Here is a 25,887-nt window from a genome sequence, read left to right on the forward strand (position 1 = left end):
CAACCCTGATTAATATAATTAATATATTTAATGAATCTATAGTAAAATAATATATATATATTTTTTAAATAACATGATATACCTTATCTATTTAATAAAAAAAATATAGATTTTTTTTTGTAATATTTATTCTAAAAAAATAACCAAGAGTTGTAGAACTAGGAGCCATTTACTTGCATCGTTTTCTGAATATAATTTCATGAGGCTTGTCGCTGGTTAGGAAATAAAAATAAATTTGAGGGTAAAGGGGTTTATCAAATTATTCGTTCCTCAGATTTATGCATATATTTTAATTTTTTTGAGATTTCTGATAATTAATGGGACTGTTAATCCTTTTTCATAGTAAGAACTCCTTATATAATTTTTTTACCATGTTTCTATGTATATTTTTTAATTTTTTTGAGATTTCTGATGATTAATGGGACTGTAAATCTTTTTTCTTACTAAGAACATCTTATATAAAATTTTTACAGTATGTTTCTATGTAAATATTTTAATTTTTTTGAGATTTTTGATGATTAATCTTTTTTCTTACTAAGAACTCCTTATATAAAATTTTTACCGTATGTTTCTATGTATATATTTTAATTTTTTTGAGATTTCTGATGATTAATGGGACTGTTAATCTTTTTTCTTACTAAGAACTTCTTATATAAAATTTTTACAGTATGTTATTATGTATATATTTTAATTTTTTTGAGATTTCTGATGATTAATCTTTTTTCTTACTAAGAACTCCTTAAATAAAATTTTTACCGTATGTTTCTATGTATATATTTTAATTTTTTGAGATTTCTGATGATTAATGGGACTGTTAATCTTTTTTCTTACTAAGAACTTCTTATATAAAATTTTTACAGTATGTTTCTATGTATATATTTTAATTTTTTTGAGAGTTCTGATGATTAATCTTTTTTCTTACTAAGAACTCCTTATATAAATATTTTACCGTATGTTTCTATGTATATATTTTAATTTTTTTGAGATTTCTGATGATTAATGGGACTGTTAATCTTTTTTCTCACTAAGAACTTCTTATATAAAATTTTTACAGTATGTTTCTATGTATATATTTTAATTTTTTTGAGATTTCTGATGATTAATCTTTTTTCTTACTAAGAACTCCTTATATAAAATTTTTACCGTAGGTATTTATACAATATAACTATGGATACATACAAAATTTATGTTTATTTCAAGTGCATAATTTGACAATGAACATTCAATTATTATTTATGAAATTTTCTAAAAATTCGCGTAGACAATATTATAAAGTATTCTATAAGGATTTAATTAATTATATTATATCAGGTTAAATAAAAAAATAATGTTTTAATGGTGCACGCAACAATAGTATAAACGATTATGATAGGTAGGGTATTACAATATGAAAAATGATTATTTTGAATTGAAATAATATATAAAAAAATATCGACAATAAATATAAGTTATATAAACTGATAAAAAAAATATATGGAGGAAGGGTTTAGTGTACTATTAGCATTCGAATGATAATTATGATTAGTAGTATTATGAACTTTTAGTTAAAAAGCTCTCCACAAATGATGATATAGCCCTAGTTGAGGAACATAACATAGATTTTGAAATTGGCATATACCACTTCAACCGAACCCAACTACAATAAAATAACTTGGATCAACAGTAATGATATTTTTTTACCGATATCATAAAAAATATAAAACAAATAGAGTTAGATGATGGGTAAAAAAGTCACCAGTATAGTAATATAAAAAAAATGGGCTAAATGCCAGTAAATTTTTTGGAATATAAATATCATGATATTTTTCCCAAATATTCAATAGGGCTATACAAATTTCCACATTATATGATTATTATCTCTCTTATCTTATCATCTAGTATGATATATTTTTTTTTTCTTTCGGAAACTTTTCGCCCATCACTGCATTAATACAAGATCCATATCCTGCTCTTTATTTTTTATGATATCAATAAATAAATAAATGTTGGGGTGAGGATAAGGAACGTATTCCTTTAAAGCTCGATGAAAGCCTTCCACGTGGTTATTCATCCTTACCCCTCTAACATCAAATGTGTTCCACATTTCATATTTGAACTTGGCATTACTGTTAACAAGTATTTTCAAAATAATTTAAAAAATCGTAAATAGAACTCAATTGAAATGATTGAGCTTGGCGAATTAACTCAATCATTATAGATGGCACATCCCTTTCTAATAAAAATGGGATGGCCATTATAATACGAAAAAATTTATAAATATTAGGATTTCGTCTGCGCAGTTGGGTCAGGCGATATTCCTGAATGCGTCTTGCGATGCATTGACAGAAATGGAAGTAGCAACTCTTTACAATAATTCTAGGAAAATTTTCCTTAAGGGCTAAAAATACGCCAATTTTAAAATCTATTGTTGCACTTGGTGGCGAAAAAATTAAGCCTAATGATAAACAATAATTTTTTAATAAATAAAACATTCGAATATTTGTATTTTTAAATTTATCTGGTAAAAGAATATACGCGCAAACAATTAAAGTATTGTTTATAATAATATTTATGGAATAAAATTGTTTAAATAATTTAGGGGAGGCATTAAACCTGCCATCTAGATATATTTTATCTGCCCAACAAAGGTGAGATAAAAGACTACGAGTAGAAAAAATAAATAATTTATTATTATCATTACAAACTAAAAAATTATTATTATTCAAGGTAACTTTATGTTCATCAAGCAACGCTATATCAGCATTTGTGCGAGGTAACGATGGCCGCGTTGATTGAGTAACGCGCGCCATAATTGTTTTTATTGACAAAAATGTCGGTAAGGTTTTAGGGTGTTGCATCGCAAAGGAATCTAATTTCCTTTTGCGCATAACCTTTTTATATACTTTATGTAAACTTAAATATTTATTTAATTTTATTTGATTTTTTAATTCATTTACTGTTAGTAAAAGTTCATAATACTCTTCATCATTATCATGACTATGTTGCTTAGTCATTGTAAAATGAGTACCTAATACACCCCTTCCTTTACAGTTATGTAAACGACATTTATAATAATGTTCTCGATTACGAAGATATAAATATTTATTAGAATATATTAAATTATTATTAAATTTAGAAGTAATAAATTTATATGGGCACTTTTTTTTACTGTTCTCTTGATAATTAGCTTTGTTTAAAAATAATGAATATAAATTATTAATAATATATTAAAGTACCTTAAATTGCTCTATCAGTAATAAATTCATTAGGTGCTGAAATTTTTATTATAATGATTAGTATGTAAAATAATATTTTACTTAAAAGAGATTCATTATCATGGAAAGCAAAGTTTTGATTATCATTCAAGGCAGAGTTTTCATTAATAGGTGCTGAAATTTTTATTATGATTAGTATGTAAAATTATATTTTACTTAAAAGAGATTCATTATCATGAAAAGCTAAGTTTTCATTATCATTCAAGGCAGAGTTTTCATTAATAGGTGCTGAAATTTTTATTATAATGATTAGTATGTAATATTATATTTTACTTAAAAGAGATTCATTATCATGAAAAGCAAAGTTTTCATTATCATTCAAGGCAGAGTTTTTATTAGCTTTGTTTTAGGATAATGAATATAAATGTAGATAAAAGTTTACTTTGACATTCATTTGAAATATAAATTACTCCTTCGGTCTGAGTAAATTTATCTATGGAATTTATATCTTCAGCTAAATAAATTAAAATTTTTTATATTTCTATTTATCATAAACTTTGTGTTGATGTTGATTTAAATTTTTGCAAGTAGCAATTAGGATCTTTAATACATTTAATTTATATTATTTAAAAATATTTTATCTACCAGTACACTCTTTGGATATACTAAATACATTATATTTGAGAATACCTTTCCCCTTACATGATTCTTTTGAGCATACACAGTAAGAGGTTGACTCATTATAATATTTATGTATTCTGAAATTTGATGATACTGGCATCTACAATTATAGTTAATTTATATACCCATTTTTTGAATAAAATATACCTTATATATTGAACTTCTTTTTACTGTGCCAATTGAAGATAAAGAGCTGCAAATAATATTTATGGATTATTGAATTATAAAGGCTAGTTTTACTGTAATTTGGCTTAATTAAATGTAGTAAAGCATCTTTTTTATACTGTGCCAATTGAGATAAATAAACTTTAAGCTTTGAGCATATAAACTTTAAGCTTAATATTTGAGCATACAAATTATAAGGTTAAGCGAAATTTAGCGAAAAGTTTGCCGACAAAATACCTAATTATAACTAAAAAATAGTAAAGGCGGTACGAAACCTAAACTGATTTAACATTATTTACCCCTTCTATTTTTCATTATATTTTTTAATCGAATATTAAATATAGTTTATAATTTTTTAGATTTTAATTAATATATTATTTTTCACTATATTTAATTTAATTTGATAATATTATAATTTTTAACTTTATTATCTATTTATTTTAAAGACTATTTTTTTTACACATTGATTTTAGATGAGTAATGAGGTGAGACTCAAAAAATGTAAATATCGGAGAGATTGCGTGAAATTTTTGAGACAAAGAGAGCTATTAGCTAAAGAAATTATTCAAGACCAATTACAAAAAATGGTTAAAGGTTTGTGCAATATATATATATTATGTTGAATTCCTTTTAAATCAAAGGAAAAAGTGGATTTTTAATCCGATCTATCCGGATTTCTTAAAAGGTAGAAAAGGCGAATAATTAAAACCTTAATTATTTTTTGATTAACCATTTTTTTCCATTTTATCAGATTAAATATAATATTTACTCTGTATAAATAATATAATATTAGTATCAAATATAAAATAGATCATTATTATATTTGATCAATTTAAAAAAAAATGGATCAGTAAAAAATTTATTTGTTCAGTAAATATAAAAGTTTTCCAGTAAATCTCGTTTCTTTATAAACTATATTTTTTAAAAATGGGGGGAGGGGGGTGCGATTCCTATTTTATTTTTAACGACCATATTTATAGAGAAACATCTTCTAATGTTATCCGTCGTTCATAACCACGCGAAAAAAAATGAATATAATTTATGAGATTTAATTTTTTATAATATAAAAAATTTAATAATGTGAAACAATATAGCAAATTTGAATATTGTATTTTTTTTTATTACATTACATAGATATAACAAAATTATAAAAATTTAATCCAAAATATAATTTCTGTTACATTTAGCGTAAAAATGCTTAATGATATTTCATTTTTAAGTAAATAGAAATGTTTATCAATTTATTTTAATATAAAATGTCAATTATTTTATTTAATTTTGATATATTTAATATTGAACAGATTAATATTGGCTAAAGTGATATTTTTTAAAAGTTTAAAATGTATAGGACAAAAATGGATAGGACAAATATTTGATATTTCTTGTACTTTTTTAAGGTTTTCAATGCTAGTCGGCGCACATCTTTAGATGCCACAAATAATTGATGATGACGATCTCTTGCAGAAGCTTTATGCAAAGTTGATGGGAATTTGTTATTAAACTAAAATTGTGAGGAGAATTTGAAAGCAATCAATGGCTAATCGATATGTGTTAAATTGAATTTATGGCCATTATAGCAGTTGAATATTCAGATATAGAGGGTGTGTTTGAATGATCTAAGATAAGCTTTATGTTTAAACTTAACAAAAAAGGGCTGTAAGCAGTGGTGAATTTCTTAAAAATTAGGCTGGGAGATTTTATATATCAAAAACTATGACATATATATAATTAATTTTTTTAAATACGAATATGAATAAATTCCCTATTTATATTATATTTTGAAATTTAATACCACCGACATCTGTATTAATTAAAAAATATATAAATATAAATCATAAAATATATAAATATAAATAAAAAAATATATAAATATAAATCAAAAAAATTTCTATAAATCCTTCAACTCTTTTATTTTTTGAGCTGTATTTTTCTTTGAAAGATATCATTCGTTCGCGATGAATCCATTTCCTTATTTTGATAGGTGGACTGGAATTCATTCCTATATCGTAACTCCATTACTATTTATGTATTATTTACTCTTAACTCGTTCCATATCTGACAACTACTTTGATCAAAATCATTTGATGAAAGTCCCTTTCACACAAGGAAATACTGCAGGATAAAGTATTCACATAGTTAAGAAATTTTTTAAATATTTTATTAGGAATATCTTCATCGATATAGGGTAAAATCATTTCATATTTATTTAATTTGAATCTTTGGCATATAGGCTTCTTGCCAATCTTAGGCTCATTTGCCAATCTTAGACTCATTTGCCAGTTTCTTTTTAAAGGAAGAATGTATCGGAAAATTTATAAAATGAATAGATATTTTTATTAAAATTTATTCAAGTCATTTTGCCCTAGTTTTTACTAGCCATTAGACGGGACTGCATGATGCTTTCTAGAGAAATTTTAAATTTAGTTATTTTAAATCTTACTACTTTTGGATTTTTTTTAATTAATGATAAATTTTATTATAAATTTACTAAAAGATATTTATCTCTTATTCATTCTCAGACAGCATTTAGGTAAAGGAAGTTTTACACGCTCATGGATAATATTTAAGATACGGTTAGTAATAAATGGTTGATAATCATCAACTAATGTTTATTTGTTATACCTGGTCTAAATAATCATGAGCCTTGCAAAATTTTAATTAGAATTGTCTGGAGGTTATAAATGATAGCTCATTATATCTTAATGAATGTCGTGGGGTTATAATATTAATGGGTGATTAATATCGCAGCCAACGGCAAATTTTTTTTAAGGGATAGGGGCAGATTTTATAGGAATTTGGCCCCAATAAAATTTCTGTCATGAAGCCACTTACATAATATTTTATTATTGTCAACATCAGTTATTAAATAAAAAAAATGATGTATTGGCAAAAGGACACTGATGAACCTAATAAAAAATATTAAATTGATAATCTAAACAACTAACAAACCACCTATGATTGGAATGTTCCATCAAATCGATCACGATTCGGCCGACCCCTTTTAAAATTGTTAAAAATTTCTGAAATTATTTAGATAAGAAAGCCGTTTATTTTAACTCGCTAGCACACCTGGTTCTCGAGATATAGGGGCTCTAGGTACAAAAAAGAGCCATTTTGGCATCTGTAAAATTTTTATATACTTATATCTTAAAAAATATTTATAGTAAAAAAAATATAATGTATCATAATGTAGGTAAAAAAAATTTCTAAAGGGCTATCAAAATATATAAAAATCAATTTGAGTCTTTAACTTTCGGTTTACCTATATTGCTTTATCTGTATTTTTAAGCAAAAAAGGGAGTTTGTTTTCGAAATTTTTTTTTTGCATTTTATTAAGAAACCTTTTATAAATATATATACGATGTCAAAACCTTAGCGACGCTATCGACTCTTCCGAAATATACATTTTTACCAACATTTGGAAAACAGATGGCGCTATATGAAATTACGAATTATGGTTAAATTTTGTTGCTAACTTACCAATAATAGGATATTTTCACTTTTCATGCTAAAAAATTTCAAATTATACTAATTTAACTGAGGTGCAGTGTGGGCAAATACCCAATAGACACTTAATAATGTAACAAATTTCCAATAATAAATATGTTTCGTATAATTTTTTTATTATTCATTTTTAATAATAATATAGAAATATAGATAGATAATCATATTCATTCCATAAATTAAAAAATATTTGAAATAAAATTTACTTAGTCCAATTTTAATATTTGAATGAATATCTTTTAAGCTCTCGTAAATTGATTAAACTAAATCTTTTTTGGACTTGAATCTTTTTACCATTTTTTGTTATAGAAACAAAATTCCTATTCCCAGGCATCGAACTACTATATTCATCATTGCTATAAAAAGTTTTAACAATAGCAAAGGTGGCGGAATCTATTGTCTTACCGGGTTTGGGATTCGGTGTTGAAAAAACCCATTTTCTTTTATTAAACCTTTTGATTTTAACGCCATATGATAGAAATATTAAATTCTTTTACAATTTTTTTTACTGTCTAATTTGATGGAAATAATGTTAATAATCTATATTTATTTGTAATCCACAACTGTAGGAAATTGAATTTTAAGGTATCTAGAATTTCATCGAATTTTTTATCATTTGATGAAGATAATGGTATAATTTTTAGTCGTTAAAACTTTTTTTACTCTATATATTTTTTTCTTTGGATATTTTTTTTCACATTAGCGTTTTCTTTTAATGGGGGATTCCCCTATTGATTGTAGGGATATATTAATGTTATCAATAGCCTCTTGATTAATTATATAAGGAGGAGAATCAATATCTACATTGTCATTTGAAGTATAAGGAATGTTTGCTAATTTTTGTCGGCATGAAGAGCATATTAACATATCTAAATTGAATGGTAAATTTTTTTGGGTCATCCAGGGTGAGATAATACACATGTCTTTGTAGATTAAATGGGTTACAACATTTTAATATTTGGTACGTTTATCTGTGATATAGAATAAAATTTTAATTGATCTGCACCTAGAATATATATTTTTGCACTCTCCAAATCCTGAATGTTATTGGTAGACAGACGATAAAATAATAAGCTGCAGACGGGTTGATTTATTAATCTGAACGGACAAGTTAAAAATATTAGGCAGAAAGAGAGATCGTTTTAAACAGTTTATTTTTAAAATAATATGCTAGTAAAATATAATCGATAATATGCCTAATAAAATATTCGTTTTTACTGTAGCTGTTATACATTATCGAGCTAATAAGTCATTCATTTTAGAAGCAAAGTAGATCTAAAAAATATATAACTTTTTAAGGATGGTGGGGGGTGGGGGGCAGAACTGGGAAATGTAACACATTTCTTATAAACGTATCATTATTTTCATTTTCCTTAAGAATAATATTTTATAACCATTGGCGCCATCTATTTTTTGTCAATTTTTGGCAAAAATATGTAATTCGGAAGAGTCAATAGAGTCACCAAGGTTTTGACATCTATATATATTTATAAAAGGTGTCTAAATAAAAAGCAAAAGAAAATTTCGGAAACAAACTCCCATTTTTGCTTAAAAACACACCTAAACTAATATAGGTAAACCGGAAGTTGCTCAGATTGGAGCCAAATTTTATTGTTTATTGATAACCCTTAGGAGATTTTTTTTACCTACAATATGATATATTATATATATATACTATAAATAGTTTTTGAGATATAAGCATTTTAAAAATTTTACGGATTCCATGCACCTATGAGCCCCTATATCTCAGGAACCAGGTATGCTAGCGTAATACCTATCTAAATAATTCCAGAAATTTTTAACAATTTTAAAAGAGGCCGGCCATTTGCCTTTTTTGATCGATTTGACATGGTGGCCCATTACTTTATTTTTAAATATATATTGTATAGTAATATAATTCATATAATTTGTTTATATCATAATAAAATGAAACTAAACTTAATAGAGTATAAGTATAAAATTTTTACCTAAGCATTTGCACTTTACCTTGGCATTTATAGTTTACCTAGGAATCAGTTTAATCATATTGGGTTGACCCCTGCTAAAAAATTAATGGTGAAATAAAAAATTAAATAATAGAGGTATAATTACCTAATAACTACCTTATATAAAGGATTAAACTTTATTCTATTTAAAATTATTTGAACAAAAATTATGTCTAAACTAATGTCGTTAAAGTAGGGCGCTATTTTTTTCTGTATAGTGGTAGCTTTAGCGTGCTACGTATTTAAAAAAAATAGCCGTAGCTAGCTACTAATTTAAAAAGTATCATAATTGTTAAAATATATTTATAATTGATTCTAAAATCATAATCATTTAATTTATTTTGAAATATATTTAAAAATCTGCCTTATAATACTAGTTTTCAAAATAATTTTAAAATGTCGACAATAGAGGTTAATATTGAAGAAGTTTTGGTACAGATTATATTAACAAAATAATTTCCTTGGAAAATGATGATAATATGGAATTTTTTTTTCCTGAATTCGCAAATTATTTTAATCTCGATAAAAAAATTAACACAAGGTACAAATTTCATTGTAAGGTGTGCAGGAAGGTTTTATCATCAAACAAGACTAGTAGCTTCAACGAGAAAACATTTGAACTTAATATATTAAACAATCCTTAATCTTTAAAATAAAATTTGAATCAAAGGTGTATCTATTATAGTTTTTGAGCTAGATTAGTTTATGTGAATGTTGATTTTCCGGCCCAGTCATGGTATGTTTCAACTTGCAATAAGATATTAGTTAAGAACATATTATAAATTAAAAATTACAATAAATAATTAATATTCATTCATTTTATCATCAGACTCATCTATTTAATGTCAATATTTTGTAAATTATTATCTGGATGTTTGATTAAAATTAACCACTAAATTTTATCAAAACATGCTAAAAAATATTTAATTCAATCCTTTCACATTTTACCAATTTTGAAAGAAATTGGTTCAATAGATAAAAAGCTAAAGGGTGATGGCCTGGCCAGTTGGCAAACATGGCCACTCACTTATCCCTTGTATAATCTTTATTCCAACTATTACTATTATTATTTTAGACTTACCCTAGCAAGATCGAAAAGCAACCTACTATTGATAAATTTTTCGATTTTTGATGATTTTTCTTATATAAAAAATATGTATATTAAATTTAATACAATCTGATGGTTGCTCTAGACTTGGGGATTACAATATGGAAATGTTATTATTATTAAGATGCAGTAAAAAATAAATAAATATATATTTGAAATTAGAGTCATATTTTTTAATTGTGGAAATGGAGATACGTAAAAAAATATTTTAAAAAAACTAGCTATAAGTGCGCTACTTTTTTGAACTCTAGCGGTATCGATAGTGAGCTACTTTTTTGTAAAATAACGGTAGTGATAACGCACTACTTTCAAAGTAGCTTTTAACAACACTGGTTTAAACTACCATAAAATTATATTTTAGAGATAAAGAAAACCTGGAAGTTTTCAAGAGTTAGTACGAGTCGTTTACATCGCAATTTTAATATTTATAATATAACCAGAAATTATTATTTTAAAATTTTTTGGATAACATCTTTACATAAATAATTGTTTTATAAATAATGTATAATTTTTATATGCAAACATAAATATTTAAGGGGCTTTCCCAGGTTTGGCTTTCTAGAAATTAATTTTTTATATGATGTAAAATTATATAAGGGTACCAAAATGAAATATTATTTATTAAGAATTATCAGGAAGTTTTGATTTTATTGCAGATTGATTTCAGGACTTCCAATATATTTTTAAATATGAATGATAAATTTAAAGAATTTTAGCCCTAAAGCGAGTTTTTAAAGTGTTTATAATTTTTAAATCAATGCTCAGCTCCATCTAAAATTTTCAATATAAAACAGTACAGTCAGTACGTGCTTGTTCAGGTTTCAATTTATTTCCGGTTTTTAAATTCTACATGAAACAAAAAATATCGGAACCTATATTTCTGCAGAGATAAATAATAACAAGTCCCTAAATTATTATTTAATAAAATATCTCTTGTCTAAACTTTTGATGTAGATTTTTTATTAGAAATAAAATTATGTGAGCACTTAGCCTATACTATTTAAGGGTAAACTTGGGGCGGACTGGGAGACTAAAAACCCCGTGGAAGATTTCAAAAGAGATCCCATAGTTGGGGGGGGGGGCATCACCCCTACTATTCATTTGAGATCGACGCAGCTTGGCTCAAAAGCTGTACAAAAAGATTTTCTGACCAGGCCGGCTGTTAGAATTTTTTCAAAGCTTAAAATTAGGCAATATGAGCTAAGTAGGACAACGTGTACAAAAATATTATATGAATTCGGTTGAAAACTCCAAAACAAAAGTTCTAGGTCACCGACCTCTATCGACTTTGTATATGCTCAACTATGTTTCGATTTATATTTTAAACTTATAATTCTAATACTTGCAAAAAGTAATCTTAAAAATAATAGTAGATAAATATTTATTTACACATTCATATGTGCTGCATGGCGTCCACGTTATATCAACTATTTCTCGCCTTTAATATTTCATGAAAAATGCGCCTTACTAAAACAACCTTCTTTAATTTTAGTAATTGTTTTGGTCATTTAAAATAGATTTATTAAATTAGGGTTTGAGATTTTATAATCTTTAGTTATTTTTAAAAATAAGTAAATTATTGAAAAAGAAAATTTTATTTTGTTTCATAATCATATTTGTTGGAGCCATATTAAAACTCGTGTTAGAGTTTGATCTTCTATATATCATCTGCTCAAGGAGGAACACCTAGTTGACTTTAGAAAAAAACATGATCTTTACTGGATTTGAACCCAGAATTATCAGATTTGATACAAGTACTGAACCACGGCCACAGACACTACTCAATGTTAATTATTTTTGTATATAAGGATAAAATTACAACGCTATCTAATATTTTAATAAACCTAGTGTTGTTAATTTGCTTGGTTATAATATACCACCAAAGACAGATCCGGGGTTCAGACCAGGAGTTTAGATGCGGAGTTCAGACCCATAACTAATCTTCCTTTAAATTAGCAATTAGTATTTGTAATCCTAGGATCTAGTATTGATGCAGCAAAATTTAAAGATGTTATTATATGTTGGCTGTTGTTTTTTTTTCTCTTATTGAACCATCTGATTTCCCTATCTCCTGATTTTTCTAATTATCCTATTATCATCCCTATTACTGGAGATTATGTGCTTATTTCTGCAGCTATTTTATAAAATGGCGTTAGAAATTCGTTAGTCAAATCGATTTCAATTAAACCAAGCTAACTATGATGTAATATTATGTTGATATTCTATGTAAATAAATAATAAATAAAAATAATTCTATTTTTTAAAACAAAACCTACAAATCACTATTTTAAAATATAATTACTCATGTTTTCTGGGAACTTGTAGTCTCACCTCCGTTTTTATATAATATTGTTTTATTTTATTTTATATTTGATACGTTAATTTTAATATTAATTTTATTTCTATATATATTTACAATTCTATTATTGCACAAAAAAAATAATAAAATAAAATATTATTTGTAAATAAATATAAAAAATTAAAAACTGGAAATAATAAATATACAAAAATATTTTTTACCTTATTAATGGCTTTTATCATATGATATATGCTGTTCCATCTTGTTTTAACAGGAAGAAGTATTTTTATAGACCCATTAAAGATTGATATGACTGCAATAATTTGGTGAGATATGTAATTTTGAAGCTAAATTTTCTATATTTAATAATTTATTCTCCAAAAATATAAATCCCTCAATTAAGTTTAAGATATGGGCCATACAACGATGACCGTATAAAATAGTCTGATAATTCAAATCATAATATATTTTAATTAATGCTTCGACTACGTTAGGGCCATTATCGTGATTTATGATATTATCTTTTAATTTAAAATCTTATAAGAAGGATATCATGAGTCATGATATATCCTCCCATGTATAGAGATGGGGAATGAATCATATCCAAAGCTAAATTGATAATATCCCAGCCATCGCTGATGTAGAATGGCTATTTATATGATAGCTCATTTTTTAAAATGATTCATTCTCTACTAAACTGAATGAATGCACTATTAGTTTTTTTATTAAGAAATTTAAAATCAGTTTGTTCACTATAATTCTCATGTATAAGGGGCTTTCTAATCCCGGGTATCGTATCTTGGGCTGTCATTTGTGACGACCCCAAGAATATGTTAGAGTGCAAGGATTTTAGGTGTTTTAGATTAGTTAACAAATAAAAATATAATTCTATTTATATAATGTCATGATAGACAAAATATAGAACGATTAATTCAAAATTTTTAGGGAAAATATTATATATTCTTTTCATAGCACTTCCGTATTTTTATATTTTTGATATTTAATAATATTGTTTTTATAGTTATAAAATAGAGAAATTTTTTTAAAAAAAACGAAATATTTTTTCGCGTCAACTTTCAGTCTCTTTCTCTCCTTTGTCAATTATTTTAAAAATTTCTAAAAAAATAAAATAAAAACAACCAAATCAATATTAATATTTAAAAAAATGAACATAAAACACATAAAAAATCATTAAAGTTTATCGTTAAACATCATCATTCAGGAAATGATCCCTTTAACATTTTTATTCTTATATAAATTTATCTACAATTAATATTTTATTGGCATATTGGTTTATTACATTTTCAAACGATCACATACATTGTCTCATCGAGCAGAAGAAGTTCAAAACCATTTTAGGTTCATTCAAACCCAAAAGGTATTATATTTTATATAAAAACATCTTAAATAATCATTTCCTCTTATTTAAAAATATAAATAGATAAATATGTAATATCTTGAAACTTCAATACTCAGGTGGGGTGTAGACATCCAAAGATTGTTAAAATTGATTTGTCATAAACGATTAATTATAATGAGCTGCAATCTTCAGTAGCTTCATTAAATTTATTTAGATTATTTATACCAAATTTTGCTTTCTTTGGTTGAGTAATTTTTAAGATATTAACGATATTAAATGTATGGGTATTTAAATCTACTTAAGTATATCTTTTTGACCTTATTAAAGAAAAATGAGACATTTTTAAAATTTTTTTTAGATTAAATTAAATTTATAAAATATATTAGTTTTATATTAATAAATTTTTAAGTATAATAATATTCTTTTATTAAATAAAAATATTACTCAAAAGATATTTTTAAAATTATAAAATAAAGTAACACTAAACTATAATAACACACATCAACTTTGAATAATTTAATAGTATCTAAAATAATATTAAAAATCATATTATTTGAATAAATTATCTAAAAACAAATTTCTTTAAATTAATCTTGTTGACAATTTCATTACAATAAAAATTTAGCAATAATAATATGTTTTCCAATATTAAGTTTTCACTAAAATGATAAAACCAAATCATCCAGCCTAGCTGTATTTTATTTAAAGTTTTTAAGATTGAGAATTGGCCTTGGAAAATTAACAACAATATCTAGAATTTATTGATTATATTAAAATTATAAGAATCCCTATTATCCTTTAAAGTTTAATTAAATATTTAATTCTATAAGAATTTGAAGTAGAAATTGTATATTGTAAAGGCAAATAATATTTGGTCTGCAATAAATTTACAATTAAAACCAAAGGAACTAACAAATTCACGGACTCTTCCTCTAGGTTCCGAGGATCTGGGCTATCAACTATATCCTCTTTCATTCAGCCTATTATATTTAATAATCGGATCTTTACCCCCAGTTGTAACTGATGGATCATAAACACAACAGCACCACCCACAATTTTGGGCCCGATAATTTATATCCCAGCCCAACATTCCAATTATCTCTTGTATTCTTCAGGGAGCACCTAATTCTTTTGCGGAATCCTTTAATAAATTAATCCTTTTAACTGTAATCAATCCAGAGAATCCATCAAATTAAAAAGTTCTACTAAGTTTTATCAATTTCACTCATTACAAATGAAAAAACCATTCCTTTATCCAAATTTATTAAGGCTTCAATATCCCTCTAAAGTACTGATAGCATACTAGCTTCCTCACTCCACACTCACCAACCTAAATCACTTCCTACTGTTCGTAGGGCCAGAATAGTTCAAAAAAAATAGCTTTAGTATAGTATAAACTCAATCCTTTGTTCTATGACTTCTTCTTTGCTCTATCAATGAGTCCACGCTGGAATGCTCTGTTATAAAAATATCCCTCAGGCGACCCCGAGTTTTCAAAACAAAACTATAATACAATTTCTGAAATTAGCATCGTTGAGATAATTAAAGTTGTTAGATTATTTAAAAACACTTTATGGAGGCCTAGATAGCATTCGTGATATCTTCATGCAATATACCCTGAAACCTCATATTCCAGGTATAGCACTTTTATGGAACCTTATCAGGTTATTAAATATAATTCTTCCAGCCTCTATCATTCCTATTATATTAGGTGTTTGTCTATGTAGTAAAGAAGTAATCTATTGTAATATTTTATCATATTATATATTATATTTGACAGTTAGATATGATTATATATATATATATTTACGATTAATATAATAGGTGTTGTTTAACTTCCTAATGTATTATGTACACATCAATCTCTTAACGTGTAATTATATATCGCCATTTGTAATTATGCACCTTATGTTTAATTATACTGAATAAAATGTCAATGAAAACTGATACCTATTAAATGAGTTATAGAAATAAATAAATATAAATAATGGTTCTACTTTCGTTAAAGTGGCGACGACGTGGATTCTAATATTCTAATTAAAACAAGTATGAAAATAGTTATTAATTTTATAAATTATGCCTCAGTCCAAAAATACTAGTATTATTGATAAGTTAGAAAAATATCAAATTAATGGGTCTATACAACGTTGGTTCCAATTTTGGGACGCAACGTTAAGACTAAAGAACTGGACACCGACCGATTTGCTACCTTTGGGGTACCTAAAAGCCTTGTAACGGATAATGGACCTCAATTCAATAGAATTTAAGCGATTTTGTGAAGAAAACAACATTTGCCACATTCGCTCAACGCCGTACCACCCGAAGACTAATGGGCAGGCGGAACGAACCATTCAAACCTTAAAAGGGAGGTATTATGCCAGTCGAGAATCAATTAATGACCCGCAAGAGGCGATAACTCAAACGGTAGCAGCGTATAGGCTGGGAGAACATAGTTCAATGGGTAGGTCACCAGCGAAGATTATGTTCGGTCGTCAAATAAGAACTAATCTAGAATGGGCTAGACCAGAGGAGGGAAAGGAGATTGATAAAACCAATGATAAACAAAATCAAGAACATGATACACATTCCAATTTTAGGGAATTTGACGTTGGTCAGCATGTGTGGGTAAGGAATGAAAGCGCTAAGGGTTGGAGAGAAGGGGTGATTCAGGATAGAAAGGGATTATATTCTTATGTAGTCAAGACCCCAGATCGTGTAATACGGAAGCATGCTGACCAGCTAAGAGACCGTTTAATATAAGATACGACGGAGCGCGTGATCGCTGACAGGGATCAGAGAGAGTGTGAGACCCCAAGGCGAGGGCAGACACATGAGCCCCCGAAACGAATGATTGAAGAGATATAGACATCTCTCTATTAACGTAGGGGGAAATGTAGTAAAGAAGTAATCTATTGTAATATTTTATCATATTATATATTATATTTGACAGTTAGATATGATTATATATATATATATTTACGATTAATATAATAGGTGTTGTTTAACTTCCTAATGTATTATGTACACATCAATCTCTTAACGTGTAATAATATATCGCCATTTGTAATTAAGTTGCACCTTATGTTTAATTATACTGAATAAAATGTCAATGAAAACTGATACTTATTAAATGAGTTATAGAAATAAATAAATATAAATAATGGTTCTACTTTCGTTAAAGTCTAATAGCATTAAAAAAAGGACGGAGAAATCTGTCCAATCTCAGAAGATCCTTCTCCGAAGAACTGTTTATAAAATCATTGCTACATATATCAAGAAATCTCTTTCCTCATTCCTGTTGCTAGTCCAATTACAGATTAGCATTCCTGGAGCGTAGAAATGTTCGCTCATCTCGATCAAATGGCATTCCCGATGACATAGTTTTAAAATTTTATCTCAATATTAATTTTTAAAACAACAACACTTTGTTCCTTTGTTCCTTTGTTCTGTAACAAATATTCAGAATATACAATATAAAATTATCACAGCTATTCCAACTTTTTTATAAATAATATAATCATATCTTAAGAAAGCATATAACAATGAGATCTAGTAGGACCCTATCTCTTTTACATTGGCCACAAAATAATCCAGGAAATTCAATCTAGCTGTCTAACCCCACCTTAAATTCCTGTATTTGGACAGACATTGTTGCTGACACCATAGTAGATAAACTCTCACATATTACAGGTCTTTCACTCAATCACCTTAAGCGTGAGATATGTTTCCTATATCCACTTCATCAAACACATACCACGCCATCAACAGGGATGAGATGACACATCTCGGAGCCCTCAATGGGGGAGTAAAAATTATTAAAACATATTTAAGCAATTCCTCAATGATTTGTATAAATTTAGTGCATTATCTAATTATATTCCCAAGTATCATTCCTTTTAATTAACGAGTACTTATATATCAAAAATCATTTACGCCCTGAGATCTGCACCAATCTACAAATGTAGTAATTAAGAAGTTTCTCATGAAACTCAAATTATGGGTCTCCTCGAAAATATGTTGAATATAAAATCCTTATTGTGGTGTTTATAAAGTATTGTCTGTATATGTAAAATAAAATGAAAAAATATATATTTAACTTTTACAAAATCGTTAATATATTTAATATATTACCATAAAGGTAACAAAATACAATTTATTTAAAGTTAATACATTACAGTTCTCCCCACTACAAATTGAATTCATCATGATATCTTAATGGGGGTTTGGAAGCTCTTTTTTTAAGAGTTGTATTTTCATTATGTTCTGCATTGTCTAAATCTTTAGTTATTGTTATTGGTATTTCCTTAGCTTATACTTGAGCATCCCTCAGTTGTCGATGCTTGTTTTTTACAATACCCTCTGACTCAACATCATACAATATCGCACTTTTCCTTTTAACCATTGTCCTTTCATGCCATCCCACAGTCCTTTCATGCCATCCCACAGTCCTTTTGTTTATCCAAATTTTTTGCTTCTTTTCAAATTCACGGGACTCATATCTTTATTTGTTTCCATAATGCGTTTTTAGTCCTTTCGCTAGTAGATAATTTTTATTGATCTAACGTGGTAATGAGCGGCCTCAAACATCATTTCGGCAGGCGATATACCAGTATTTGCATTTGGAGTATTTCATGGAGTAATTAAAACATTCGCTAAATTTACGGAATCTACATCTCCTTCTATATAGAAACGCGACCTTATCATATGTATATAACGCTCAGCCAAACCATTCGATTTGGGGTTATAAGGGGCTGATCTAAAATGCTTTATGTTGTTTTTAAAAAGAAACATTTTAAATTCAGATCCAGTAAACTGAGTACCGTTATCTGAGACAATGTAGCGAGGCACAAATCTAGCGAAATAATTCGCAGATTATTTATTAAACTCGCCGAATTAATATGTGTTAAAATTGCAACTTCAACCCATTTGATGAAAGCGTCTACTCAAATTAACCAATACATTCAAGGTACGGGGACTGTCAGAATCAATGTGTATTCGTTCATAAGGTCAGGTAGGAATGTTCCAATTGTATGACAGAACTTCTCTGGTTCCCGGCCTTCCTTCCTGACAACTCTTGCAACATTTAAAGAAATCTTCAGCATCACGATCGCCCAAAAAACATAATATCTACATAATAATTTTATCCCCATTATCATAGAATGTTGATGAATAACATTCAAAACCTCTTTCTTTATCGGGATTAATAATCCTATCATTATAAAACAAAGGCATAGCCAGGATTTTCCTAAAGGGGGGGGGGAGAGGAATAATTAAAAAATTATAGGGGGCTTCGCCCCCAGACCCTATTTGGGCGAGCCTTTGGCCCGCTTTTACCCGGCCTTCCCGGCTTACCTTAGTCTATATATATAGTCATAATTTTTACAAAATAGGAGGTTAATTTTAATAAAAAAAATATAAGCCTGGAACAAATATGAAATATATTTTTATTAATTTATATAAAGTATAACAAATTACTTGTATATACATTAATATAAAAGCATGGTAATACTTTATTCCAAACAAGTATAAAAATTTTTTTTATAAAATGTAAGTAGACATATAGTTGATATTCCTCTATTATATAGAATTAATTACAAAAACTAGGTAAAATTCCACTTTTACAGACATATTTGACAGTTAGAGAATATATTACAGTTGATATTTTAACAAATTTTACTAATCAATATTAATAAATATAGCAACAATTTGCATTCAATTATTTAACGCCATCTATTTATTTTAAATAAAAAATGATATTAAAAATTAATCTTCATATTATTCATCCCACAATGTCTTTAAGAGATATTTTCTGATGTCCTTATCAATATTTTATAGTTTTCTGTAAAATATATAATTCGCTATATTGGTAAAAATTACTTGATTGTTATATGATAAATGTCGTATATTATATTGTGCTTTTATTTTTTGATTTAATTTATGATTTAATTTTATCAATAGTTTTATAATTATATTTAACTATTAAGATAAATAAATTAAAATTACTCACTTTAAAAAAAAATTATATTTGATATATTATATTATTTAGTAATTTTATGGATCTATTATTAATAATTATAATACATTTCACTTTTGTCTTAAGACTTATCTTTGGCTTATATTCCATTTCTTAAAAAACAATTTTGAAATGATTTTTTCCAAAAATGTATAAATTATGATGAATAGTTTTATAAAAAAATATCAACTTTTATATTCTTTCTTTCAAATTATTTTTTAAGATAAAAGTGATAAATCTCTGACCCCTTCCCCCCCCCCCTGGCTACTCCTATGTTATAAAATAATAATCCTTCTTCGAACAAAATATTATCTTTAATTAAAATAAATTTTTTTTAAATCTCCGAAATTATTTTTTATATTATCAATATACCAATGATCTTTAATTAATTTAATAATTCTTTCAGATTGATATCATTGCTTGTTTCACTTACGACTTTACTGCGAGTGAAAGATAAATCTTGTAATAAATTAATTTTTAATTCTCTGATTTTATCTACGAATTTTTTTGTAACTTCATTGGTTTTTGCTCTTTCTACCCCAAAAATGGGACAGAGCGTCGGCAATTTGTTTTGGTTACCAGGTCTATGAATTATCTAATAGTCGTAATTTAAAAGCTTCGTCACCCACCCTATTACACGGTTATTTGTTATTTTATTTAGGTATCTTTTATCACCTAAGATATATTTTAAAGGTTTATGATCTGTAACCAAAATAAAATGTCTTATATAAATATATTGATGAAACTTCTCGATAGCCAACATGATCACCGAAACCTCCCCAATTAATGGTGGCGTAATTCTTCTCAGCCGCCGAAAGTGTCCTCGATGCGTAAGCAATCGGTTTCTCCAGAAATCAATGTGCAATAACATCTCCTAGACCATCTTTGGACTACACAAGAAATAATGACAGGAATATCGGCTAAATAAGAAATTATTGTATCTTTTGATAATAATTTTTTAACTATTAAATATTTCATTTTCTTTAGCTGACCAAATCCATCTCACACTTTTACTCGTTGGTGTAAAGGCGAACAAATAGAATGTAAATTTTTTATAAACGAATCATGGTAATTCACTATTTCAAGAAACGAACGTAATTTTTTAACATTTGGCAGTGTTTTACAATTTTTTATGGCAATAATCTTATATTCTATAGGGTGAATTCCGAATTCATCAATAACATGACCTAAATAAGTAACTGACTTTTCTCCAATTTTAATTTTATCCGTCGTCGCTATCAGTTCAGCTTATCAAATCTTCTTAATTCTAGATTAACTATATGATCAAAATTATTCTCGCCTATAATAATTACGTCGTCTAAAAATACACTAACCATAGAAATTCCCTTTAATAGGTTTTGCATAAAGCGTTGAAATATTATCGGACGCTAGTCAATCTAAATGGGATTCTTTGTAGCGGTAATAACCGACATAAGTCGATTTTACTAAAAGGCCCCTACATTCTGGACTAACTCTGAATTGTAAAATGCATCTCTTACTATAGTCGAAAATATTTTACCAGCCACGATCCTATTTGTCAGATCGACGAAAGTTCATCGTGAATTATCTATTGCTAAATATTTGTTGATTGTTAAACGAAAATCTCCGCATATCCCCACGGCACCCGATTTTTTTTATGATATTAGCCATTGGCGTAGCTCAAGTGATTGGAGTTGTTGTTGGATCCATCTTCTCGATAACGCCTTCATCTAAAAGTCTGTCCAACTTAGTAGTTCGACCCAACGGAAATAGAACTTTCCTTGCTGGTAAAACTATCGGTAATGAGTTCGGTTTAATACGAATAACTGCTTGTTGGAGTTTTATTTCTACTAAATTTTTTTTTAAAATTTGAAGAAATTTCGAAGCAATAGTATTTAAAGTAGAAACATTCATATTTATATTATTAATCGGAACTTCTTCCGGAAGTTTTTATCAAAATCTCTAAGAAAAGGCATTCCAAATATAAGAGAACTCTAACCTTTAATTACTCATATAGGTAAAAATTTTGAAATGATTTTTACTTCAACTTTTACTGTACATTTACACAGGACTTTGGTTTTGATATTACTATATCCCACTAGTTTATACGCAGGCGATAGTATTGGTTTGCCCAGACAACTTCATCTATCACACTACACCGGTATCAAATTTTATTGTAAACTGCAAACCATTTATCTTCGCATCAATGGTAGATTTATTAGGAAATGACAGGCGAGGTGTCCGTGGTAGAATCATCTGTATGGCATGAGCTCTACAATCTTTTGCTATTTGGTTTGCCTTGCAGCATCGAAAGCATATAACTTTTTTTGTATGAAGTTAGGTTTAAAACTAGATTTATAATTATTAGGAATATAATTATTATGATTGAATTTGTTGGCATTATAACTATTATTATTATTATTATTGAATTTGTTGGCATTATAACTATTATTATTATTATTGAATTTATTAATGTTATTATAACTATTATTCCTAAAATACGTGTTTTTGGAACCTTCCGTCGGCTTATGCTTCCTTTTCCAATGAAGACAGCGCGATCGCTAAACACACAGTATCTTCAAAAGTGATATTGCCTTCGGTATATATTGACCGAGGTTCTTTATCCAACTCAGGCAGCTCTACTCCTAAGATAAAAATATCTCTTAAAAGTTTATCAACAGGCCATTTAAAATTACATAATGAGCAAATACTTTATTTGATTGAAATATCTATAATAGTTTCTCCGCCTCTTTTCAAAGTATAAAAATTATTTCGATGTAGGAATACTAGAGATACCCTTAAATATTTTCTCCAAACTATCAAGTAAAGTTATATAATTAATTCTATCTAAATTAATTGGTTAATGGAAATTTTTTTTATTTTAATTAAGTTATCCGTACCTATGTATGCTAATAACAAATCTTTTTTTTTATTTTGATCGACAATATTTTTTACTTTGAAGATGAGTTCTAAATTATATACATAGTCCTGTATTCACTTTTTCTTTGACGAATTCTGAGATGATGCTTCTTAGTTTTTCTTCTGAAATATCAGTCCTCGTTAGGCTTAGTATAATTTTAACCTTTTAATTTAATATGTGTATTATAAATAATCGCCGCCAGTGGGTTTTTTATAATGTGGTTTTTATTAATATATGTAAAATATGAGAAAATATAACTACAACTTTTACAAAATCGTTTATAAATTTAATCTATTACCATAAAGTGTAGCCTTAAACCAAAATAACAAAATACAATTTATTTAAAGTTCTTGCATTAATATCATCCTAGCTTCATGCCATACTCCCTAGCCGGAACATTAAGCCTTTATTTTTATCCCACCTAGCCGTTGAAGATATTATCCACAGTCTCTCCCTTTTAAAGATATTGAGCTATCTCTGGTTTTTACCTTTTGGAATAGCAACAGCTTGTCCCCATATCATATTGATTAACATTTAAAAATATTGAGATTCTCCTTTGGTTACCCGTTACGTTGAATACCTCATTTCGAACACTCTGTCTCCTCATTACTAGTAAATCACTACACATATCCATCGCTCTTCGCATGCAGTTTTACCCTCCATGCGTCGATTGTGGCCAGCCCATCGAATCAAATGCCTACGAACTCTTGTATTACAAGTTATTCCGAATACATCAAACCCACCATAAAACCATTAATAATATTCTCCTAGCTGCCCTCAAAAAATTAATACTTGATTCACTCTTCAATCATTAGACCTCAAATGATAATGCCCACGCCTGGGTGGCATATCCTTTGTCCCCTGATCGAACGGTCTCCCACTAACCTGGGAATACATTTTAATTTTGCAGGGAATTCTGATCTCTATTTTCTACCATCGAAAAAGCAGAAGTTGTTAAAAAAATACGCTGGCCTCACAAACACTTATACCAATAGTCACTAACAACCTTGAGATGTTAGAAAAGGTGGTTCTTAAAAAAACATAATAATGAAAAGAAATGGAGATATATTAGTTTAAAATTCTGGTTTGTTACACCCCACCTGACGTATTTTTCAGTCAGAGTATTGAAGGGTTAAAAGGAAGTTAAAGGAAAGGAAGAAGAAAGAATGGAAATGAAAAGGAAGAAAAGGGATATATTTTTTATATTTATTTATGAGATTAATTAATATTTATAATTTATATTCCACTGATTAAAGTCTCTAACATCGTATGTATCGTTCAAGAATTCCTCCCATATCAATGTAGCGTTAGATCCGCATATTTATAAATCATCATTATCTCATACACATTACAACCAGAATAAAAATTACATACCTAAAGAAGGCCTTTTAACCCCCAAAATTAGCTCGGCCTTCCATTGCAGACTTCAAAATTACATCACGATTGCCAAAAAAACTTTATTGGAATTGAAAACATTCAAAACAGTAAATTTCTTTATTACTATTATAAAAAAAATTCTAATTTTTAAAAATTAAATTTAAAATGATTAAAGGAGATTTGGTTGGTGTTTATAGTCCACTCACCTCCGCTAATTTAAAAACATTAATATTAAATAAACAATCTTTCATTCACTTTTCTTATTCTTGTTTACATTGGTTAAAGCTTTACGAAGAAATTATTTAAAAGTTTTAAAAATTAAATTTTTGGGGTAATTTGAATTTTACCTTGATCCTTCTCCTTCTCAAGTACCCACTCTATTTTTTTAGAACAGATTTATAGAAATTTAAAAAAAATTGATTGCAGAATAGAATGTTATACTTATTTCAAATTTACAAACAAAATATCATAGGACTTTTAGCTTCATTTGTTCCTTATATAAGAAAAAATGTATGGGTTTTTTTTCCTCTTTGGACATTTTGTCACTTCGTATTTATTTTCATATAAAACTCAAAGAATACCTAAAAACATTAACCAGAAAATAGTTGTTCAATAAATCAATATCTCTATCAAAGTAAAAGGTATGATAAATGGACTGAACATGGAAAAAACATTCATCCCTCCACTTTGATGAGGCTAAAAAAATATGAAGTTGTAATAGCATTCATATATAATTCATATATTTTGACGAGAATAGTAGGTGAGCCATTTCTATTTTAATTAAATGTAAAAAAAATTTCTACCATTATTTTTAAATTTAAAGGATATAAAACTTAATTCAAGATAGCAAAACCAAGTAATGGTGGGAATAGAGCATAAAATATTTAAATTTTTGTTATGTGATTTACTTACATGTTATAAGTTGATTTTTAAAGTATACAGAAATGGTACAATATATCCTTTGATGGTGATGTCATAAATATTAAAGAAGAAGTAGGGAGACCGGGGAGCATGCGAGCCCGAAAAGGCAAACGTCAATAAAATTAAAACTAGAGATTTGCAAAGTTAGGTCCGGCCCGTACCCGGCCCGAGTCCGGCCCCTCGGGCCTAATTCTATTTAAATAAATCGGGTTTGGGCCGGGCCTAATATTTAAAAAAAACTTCGGGGGTCGGGTTGACTTTGGAATTTTTTTTAAATATATCTAAATTTATCAATTTTATATTGAATTTTTTATGTCAAATAAAAATATTTGATTTTATTTTGATATAGGGGCATAGTTGGTTTAATTATATCTTGGAGAT

General features: G+C 27.3%; 1 protein-coding gene across 1 annotated transcript in view; it reads left to right on the forward strand.

The window, feature by feature from the left end:
* Positions 1–25,887, forward strand: part of LOC135927181 (uncharacterized) — a 49,114-nt gene that overhangs the window by 2,464 nt on the left and 20,763 nt on the right. The window contains exons 4-6 of the mRNA XM_065463136.1: positions 4,514–4,634; positions 14,274–14,314; positions 24,465–24,692. Of these exons, the coding sequence (XP_065319208.1) occupies positions 4,514–4,634; positions 14,274–14,314; positions 24,465–24,692 (390 nt within the window). The remainder of the gene's footprint in view (positions 1–4,513; positions 4,635–14,273; positions 14,315–24,464; positions 24,693–25,887) is intronic.

The sequence above is a fragment of the Gordionus sp. m RMFG-2023 genome, chromosome 1 (assembly GCF_954871325.1).
Source record: "Gordionus sp. m RMFG-2023 chromosome 1, tfGorSpeb1-WG-v2, whole genome shotgun sequence".
NCBI lineage: Eukaryota > Metazoa > Nematomorpha > Gordioida > Chordodea > Parachordodidae > Gordionus > Gordionus sp. m RMFG-2023.